This window comes from Triticum aestivum, chromosome 5A, assembly GCF_018294505.1.
Source record: "Triticum aestivum cultivar Chinese Spring chromosome 5A, IWGSC CS RefSeq v2.1, whole genome shotgun sequence".
Lineage (NCBI taxonomy): Eukaryota > Viridiplantae > Streptophyta > Magnoliopsida > Poales > Poaceae > Triticum > Triticum aestivum.
In genome coordinates, this window is record NC_057806.1 from 474651382 (window position 1) to 474659400 (window position 8019).

An 8019-nucleotide genomic window follows, 5' to 3' on the forward strand; every position below is an offset into this window, starting at 1 on the left:
GACGATTTTCGGCGTCCTGGGGGCGCGACTGGGCCGTTTTTTCAGCGCCGACGTCGAAAAAGTGGCCTGGGGGGCCTGTTGGGGGCGCGGCTGGAGATGCCCTTAGCATCAACCGGTGGAGCTCGCCGGGTCGTGCGCGTGCCGGGCGGATTGCATGCATGCAGCGGAGATAGCTATGCGTTCGTGCGTACGTGCGCAACGGAACCATGGGGGCTACGCTGCTGTAGGACTACAAAGCATGGACACTAGTGTGTTTGTAAATTGAATTTTGAGCTTTTGGAATAGTAACAGGGCGGTGTGTGCAGCCAGGTGAAACTCTAGTGTATTGTGATTCTTCTTCTACCTCTAGTCCTGAGTGAGAGAGAGCTGCAACAACACCTCGGTGAATCGGTCGGCTCGAGGGAGCTCCTCAAGGCCTTCCGCTAGGACTGCCGCCGCCGGAACCCCACGGGGTGGGCGGAGGTCGATGACATCGGCGACCGCGCCGTGTTCGTGGACGGCTTCTGCGGCTTCTGTGTGGAGGCCAACGGGGTCAACGGGGTACGGAGGAACTGCATGTACATGGCGAGCTCGTACCAGGACTGAAGTTACACCAAGGGCGTGTTTGGTTGCCCGCATGCAGTCCAACCAGACCTGCACGGGATGTGTGGGGCCTGTTTGTTTGCCTGGGCTGCATGCGGTTTGTGGCCCGCACGGACCTTAAAGCAGCCCGCAGCCTGGCCTGGCGGAAATTGCCGAGTCGGCAGTTTCTCGCGAGCCTGGGCACGGCCACGCGTGCGAGGCAGTTGCACGCCTCGGACAGCGTGGGAGACGGAGGGGACGTCCCATAACTCGCCCCCACTCTCCTGTCACCACCCAGTCGCACTGTTCCCACCGCTCCCTCTCTCCCTCACCACCCCTCCCTCTCCTCTCCTCCGATGGCTCCGCCTCGCCCACCGCCGTGCCGCCCTTCGACCCCCGCCAACCAGCGCATCGCCAGCATACAGGAGTGTTGGCTGGCCGGGCTCCAGAACTCGGGGCTGAACCTGGCGTCGGCGCTGCGAGCGTCGTCCCCCATCTGCTGCCGGCCACCACCAGCGCCGGCCAATGTGGTGCCGGCCGTTCCTGCTCCGACGTGGATTCCGGACCTCGTGGTCCTGAGCTCGGCGCCGACGCCATCGAGGGAGCCGCCGCTTGTTGGGACCCCATTGGACAGGGGGAGTTTTCTTGACCCCCGTCCAAGGGTTTTCTCCTGTCGACGGGCCGTCCTCCTCGACCTCCGGCGTGGCGGTGAGCACGGGGCCGATGCCGTAGGCCGTCGCCAGGGCCGGCTCCTCCTCTTCTCCGCCACCTCTCTCCTTCGGTCCTTCCTGCCGGGGTTTTCACCCCTCAATGCTTTCTCGTAGATGTAGATTAGGGGTTTAATTCGTTGGCATGTGCTAGTAGTTAGTGGATTGATAGGATTAGATAGGATTGGAGTAGATCTGATTGGATGCGATCCCAATCGAATCCAATCGTACCAATCTATTCTTGTTTCATACAGTGTGTGTCCTAGGATAATTTTCTTCTGCTATTGCTAGTGTGTCCTAGGATCTGTGTTCATGCTACTAGCTGTGTTCATGCTAGAATCCCAATGGTAGTGTACTTTGCTATGATCTGTGTGCATGGTAGGGTCTTGCTAGGATGGGTGTTCATGCAAATGGCATGTTCATGTTCAAGCTAGGATCATGTTAATGTTGTTGTTCATATTGCTAACATACATATTCAAGCTAGGGTTTGTGTTGATTGTTATACGTGCTTGTAGTAGGACCATTTTAGGATGCTGCCAAATTTGCATGGCTGCACATGGATGCTATTGGCACTTGTTTTTGCTATTTTTAGATGTTTCCATGCTTAGGATAGTGCACTGATGAGAGGCAGTTGCAGAAAAGCAGATGCCCTGATCATTGGCACTTGCTGTTGGGCAAGTCCACTGATCAGTGGCATTTTCCTAACATCAAGTGCCATTGATAAGTGGCATTTGCTCAAAGAGTTTGTGCACTGATCAGTGGCATTTGCTCTTGAGAAAATGTCTCTGATTAGTGCCATTTTGCAAAGAGTTTGTGCACTAATACTTGCCATCTTACCAGACAAGATATTGAAGACTGGCTGGGATGTGACGGGTGCAGGAGCTCAAGTGGTGGCCGGAGCTGAGGACGCCGAGGATTTCATCCCCATGAATAGGTGGCTCAGGACGATGGACCTGCCTGGCAGGATCGCCTTCATGAGCCTGCCTCATTCAAGGGGACGATCTCCGAGGTAGGACCACGAGGAGGGGCCCCGGGAGCAAAAGCATAAGAAGAGCAAACGAGCTTGGACAGAAACAATGTTTTTTTAAATTTGGGGGCAAATCAAACGGGTGTGACACAACTAGAGGCTCAAATGTAATTGTTCCTAGATAAAACTCCTCCGGTGCATTTCACACAGACCATGGGTCTTTGGCTCTTAATCAGTCTTTAGCTAACACTGATAAGGGCATATCCAAGGTAAAAGAAAAACCATAAGAAAATAGGGGGAAAATAAAGAAAGCAAAGAAAACTCGATCCACAAATAGCGAAAACCGGATAAAAAACAACACGGAAAAAACAAGGCCAAACTGTGAAGAAACAAATAGGCGTGCTTTTTTCTATTCCGCGCTTATAAAGTCGGTTACTTCGCTAATCATAGGCAGCGCACATCCCTGCTTTGAACTGTCGCGACGAATAGGCCGGCCCATATAATGCGAGAGATGAACACTTGGTGATTAGAGATCAGTTCACCGATTTGACAGCGGACCGGTTAACAACAACTATTTTATCAGATGTCCGGTTTTATGAAGCTTTTGACCAGTTTTTTGTTTGGTTTTCTACCTCTTTTTTCATTTTAAGTTTTTTGTATTTTTTTTTCAAATTCGTGATTTTTTTCAGAATTCATGAGTAGTTTTGAAATCCTTGAGCTTTTTACAACTCTGTCAAAAAAATTCATGAACTTTTCTGAAATTTGTGAATAATTTTCAAAAAAAATTAAACATTTCTTCAATTTGGTCAACAATTTTAAAATATATGAATAATTTTAATCTTATGAACATTTTCCTAATTCTTGATCAATTTTCAAGTTCCTCAACATTTTTAAAGTATATGAATAATTTTACTGTTATGAACTTTTCCCTAATTCTTGGACAATTTTCAAATTAATTAAAAATTCAAATTCGTGAATAACTTTTAGAGATTCATGAACACTATTAAAATTTATTCAATGTTTTAAATTCTTAAATATGTTCCAAATTCATGAACAATTTTTGAATTGATGAACATTTATTTTAAATTCAGAAACGTTTTTCAAGTGTTGAACTTTTTCTATTAAATCCATATTTTTTCTTCAAATCTGCGAACTTTTTCAAAGCCACAAACATTTTCTTAAATGCACGAACTTTTTTAGATACTGTTTCTTACAAAAGCCAATGGTCAACCAATCAACGGTCAACCGTTGATCGAACGTACCAAGCCTGAAATCGCGAGCGAGCGAACAAAGGAAGGAACCGCGACCTGGAGCGAAGCACGTTGCTTGGTGGGCCGGCCCATGCCAGAGGGCGTGTGAGCGCCAGTTTACCAGCGGCCGCGTCAAGCGCTGTATATGAGGTCTCCGTCACCCCCTCAAAAAAAAAAAGAGGTCTCCGTCAGACTCGCCGCGCCCCCCATATAAATCTCGCCGCCCCTCCCCTCCTCCTCCTCCGCCACCGCCGCCGCCGCCTTCTGTCTGCCCCATTCATCCTGCTAGGAACACCAGGGCTTTCAGAATTGATTCGCGTTCGGTGGGTCTTAGCTAGAGGTAAATTTTGGGATTGGAGGCATACGGGATTTGATTCCGCTGCTGCAGGTAAGAAGTTACAACAACTTTCTACTGAGATTAATCCAGATATATTTGGTTTCAACAACTTTTAGAGGTGTATAACTCGTATCTCTTGATAGTCAGGATACTCGACTACTGCCTAGCTCGCTGGGTTGTTAGTTCGGCGAGGACGATGAATCGTGAGTTTGCCAACGTGATAGTGCGCGATTACGGCTGTAAATTTTATTCGCTGCTCCGGGTCAACCTCAAGCAGCATCTCTTCCACCGCTCAGCAGCAGCCGCGGAAAAGGCGAGTAACAACAAGAAGGGGTTACCGTCGGCCATCCCGAGCTTGGAGCCTCTGCCCGAGCACAAGATCAACTTCTCGACGCCGCCAAAGATGGAGGGCGCGACGGACTTTCACTTCTTCTCCCTGCTCAAAGGGCAGGCAGAGGGCCGTGTCATGTTCGCCCCCACTTGCGGCAATGCCGTGATGTACGACATTGACATAGACGCCGTCGTTGCCATGCCCGACACTAACTTCTGCAAACAGAGGGACTCAATCTCCTTGTCCATGACCAGGCCTGGGAGCCAAGACGACGACGAACAGCACTATGTCTTGAGCAAAGAACCGAGGAATGTCTTGTTTGAGGTCTTGGAGTACGGGAGGAACGGCTCCGCCAGGGGTCCATCCGCTGGGATTGAACGGAGGTGGCACTGGCAACATCTGCCCTCGCCGCCGATGCGTGGACCATACCTGCCTGACCTCCACAGGAGAGCGGTCTTCCACCCCTCCGCGGCGGCGGTGGTCGATGAGACCACTCTGTGTGTGTCGTCTGTGGACGCCGGAGCCTATGCCTTTGACACGGTGAAAGGTGAGTGGAGGCAGGCTGGAAGCTGGGCGCTGCCCTTCCATGGCGCCGCGGAGTACGTCCCTGAGCTTGGCCTCTGGTTTGGCGTCAATGCTGCCGTCGGCAACACCCACCACTGTCTGGGTGCCTTCGACCTGTCTTCCTGGCCACCCGTGGAGCACCGCACCTGGAACTATCTCGATCCGTTGTCCGACAAGTGGTCGACATGGCAGAGGCACCTACTCAACCTTGGCTCAGGCAAGTTCTGCATCGCCACCAGCTTTCAAAATATCCAGTGGCGCACACCATGTAATGCAGCAGGCTACCCTTTACACGGGCTAGATGATGAGATGGTGGTCAATGACCTTACCATCTTGACGGGCGTCGAGGTTGTGCGCTGTGGCGACGGGCTCAAGATGATCAACCACAAGTCTAAACGCTTTGAAGGCATTGAAATCCACTGCGTGCTCTGAGCCAAAACTCGTCTGTTTCTTCGGGACTAGATGTGTGTGGGGTTCATTTCTTCTCGGATCGTAACAAAATTATATGCTATGGCCATGAACAAACCTTTTCAGGATGTGCATCTGTCCTCGTATATAAGATTCTCTATTCGGATCTTAAACGACTGAATCAAAATTATCGAACTTTTTTTTTGCCTGTGTGCAGCTGGCATTTTACTCATTTACTGTGAATTTTGGGCCCTTATGCGCACTGATATAGATATATAAACTGAAGCCGGGGGTTTGAGCAGGGCTCGGTTCAGTTCTACGATTCAGGTAAGGGCTTTGAGCATGGCTCAGTTCAGTTCTATGATTCAGATATTCGAATAAAAATTATCTTCAGTACACCCCCTTTAAGCGGACCTCAATTCAACAAAATTATACATTAAACATCTGCTTCTATATTGTTTTGGCCGAAAGAGATTTTTATTTTACATAGATGCATTGATTGGTGATAACATTAGTTCTACTATTATATACGAGCCGTGGAACCTGCGTCAGGACAACAGGGTTGGGCTTCTTTCTAATGACCGCAGCATGATCCGCACGCCACTGGCAGGAGAGCCTCCAGTTGTGAAACTACAGTCACACCCTCATCAGTGCCAATGGTGACATCGGGGCATTCACCTCGACAGACAATCTTAACTCTGAATCAGCGTCCCTTGAATCACTTCAAAGCATCAACGTTTCATATCTAGGGTTCCTAATTTCCCCCAGGTTACCAACTACGCCTTTTCATGTCTTGCAAGCCTGTTAATCAAAATCGACCACTATTTTCCAAGCAATCGCAATTCCTGTGCCTACAGTTACACACGTGTCCGCCGTTCCTTCCTTTGGAACATCGTTGAGCGGGCCACGGGCGCTCAATGTCTAGTCGCCTGGAAACAGGTCTGTCGTGCCAAATCTGAAGGAGGACGGGGGGTACGAGACCTGGCTACCCAGAATGAGTGCCTGCTGCTGAAGATGATACACCGGCTTCACGCCGCTCCTCCGTCCAGATGGGCATCTTGGATCTGGGCGGGTGCGGGCGGCTGCTCTCTCCTGTCGCGTGGCGAGCTGGTGCTTGGCGAGCACCGAGTCACCCTCGTCAACCTGCTGCCCCTCTACCGGGCCCTCTCAAAGGTGGACGTGGGGGACGGGAGGTCCTGCTTCTTCTGGTGGGACTGCTGGCTTCCCTGTGGAGCAATCGCCTCGGCCTTCCCTGCTCTCCTCTCTCACTCCGTCGACAGGGAGGCCACGGTCTGGCAGGTGCGACGGCGTGGCATCGCCGCTTTCCTGGTCCCCCGGCTCACGGCGATGGGCGCGCGCGAGCTGCTGACTATGGAGATGTTGCTGGCTGAGGCCCCCAACAAATCGGGCCCCGACGAGCGTCAGCTGGTCTGTGCGAAGGCGCGCGGGGGAGGCCTGTCCTCCAGCACGGTCTACGGCCTCCTGCAGTTTGGCGGGGTGACCGCGCCCTATGCTGCCATGATCTGGGGTGCGCGGGTGCCATCCCGAATCAAGTTCTTCTGCTGGCTTCTGGTTCAGCAGCGCATTCACACGCGCGACGTCCTGCTGCGGAAGTGCATCCTCGCTGCGGATGAGGCCGGCTTCCCCCTCTGCCCCGCCCCCCTCGAGACAGCCGACCACTTGTTGTTCTCCTGTCCATTCGCGGGACAGTTCTGGCAAAAAATCAGGATGTGCCCTGATGGGGCCTCGGTTTGCCACCTACACTCCATGGCTAAGGCAGGGAGAAACGCCGTCGACTCTACCCTGGAGTTTGTGATGCTTTGCTGCTGGCAGCTGTGGAAGCACCTCAACACCGTGGTTTTCCAACGACAGGCTCCGTCCATGACCTGGGTCCTGCGGTGCTGTAGGGAGGACGCCGAGCTGTGGCGCGCCCACCTACGTCGCGATGATCAAGCCGATGTAGACTCCTAGCTGAGAGCTCTCGCTCCCTAGCCTTGTTTCTCCCCCTGTTTCTGAAATTTCTGTCTATGTAAACATCTGGGATCCTAGCCCACTTTTGATCAATATTGTTGGGAAACCGGGGCCACCGAGGGGTGGCGGCAGCCTCGTGCGTATCGCACGGGGTAGCCCCTCCCGTTTCCCCCACTTTACGTTAAGTGGGTACTTATCCCTTGACCCTGGAGTCCCTATATAAAGCAACGAGGAGCTATCATTGTAATCTTTGATCATTGATTAATAAAGCTGGCCTCCTCCATATCTCTCTGTGTCATTTACTTTCGCGTGTTCGACTACTTCGTCTACGACGCTCGCCCTCGCTCCGCAACCTCGGACCGGACTCGCCGACGGAGTTACGGAACACGTTATCAGCATGCTTCGCTCCATCAACTCTCCGTCAAGCCTGCATCACGCAGGCTTTCGTCGATCCCGCGGAGGTATAAGATACGATCCCCCTTTTTGCAAAAATGGATTCCTCTCGTTACCGCGATTCCATTTTTGCGATTAGTTTATTTTTCGGATTTCATCTACCTATGGTGTGGATTTTCCTCCCAAGAACCGAGCTGACGAATACGTCGCCGACCAATGTCGATGTTCTTGGACTAAGAGGAACTTGTCGACTGCACTATAGGGAGTCAGTGCGCATTGCGATCCAGATGGTCGCGGTACCGCCGCAAAAGCACCAGATGTGCCATGCGCCGTCGGAGTTACGGATGAACGCGACGAAGATCGCATCCCGAGACATACTGGCAGCGACCCCGCTGGTCGCCGGCGTCGCGCCGCTGGCTGCCGCCGCCACGTCTTGCTATCGCCGCGTTCACGTGCCCGTTGCACGCGCAGCCGCCATGCCCTGCTTCGAGGGCCGCCGTGCCCTCGCTGCCGTGCCGTGGCCGTTGGCC

At 52.3% G+C, this 8019-nt stretch overlaps 1 protein-coding gene across 1 annotated transcript; it reads left to right on the plus strand.

The window, feature by feature from the left end:
• The first annotated feature begins 3701 nt into the window (after positions 1-3701).
• On the plus strand, positions 3702-5247 carry LOC123107233 (uncharacterized). The gene is made up of 2 exons (XM_044529231.1): positions 3702-3873; positions 3966-5247. Exon 2 carries the CDS (start codon positions 4019-4021, stop codon positions 5147-5149), a length of 1131 nt encoding a protein of 376 aa, XP_044385166.1. The 5' UTR covers positions 3702-3873; positions 3966-4018; the 3' UTR covers positions 5150-5247.
• Positions 5248-8019: the final 2772 nt, after the last annotated feature.

What these genes read in the sequence shown, in the direction of transcription:
- LOC123107233 (XM_044529231.1), top strand. Translation starts at nt 4,019, where the DNA reads ATGAATCGTGAGTTTGCCAACGTGATAGTGCGCGATTACGGCTGTAAA.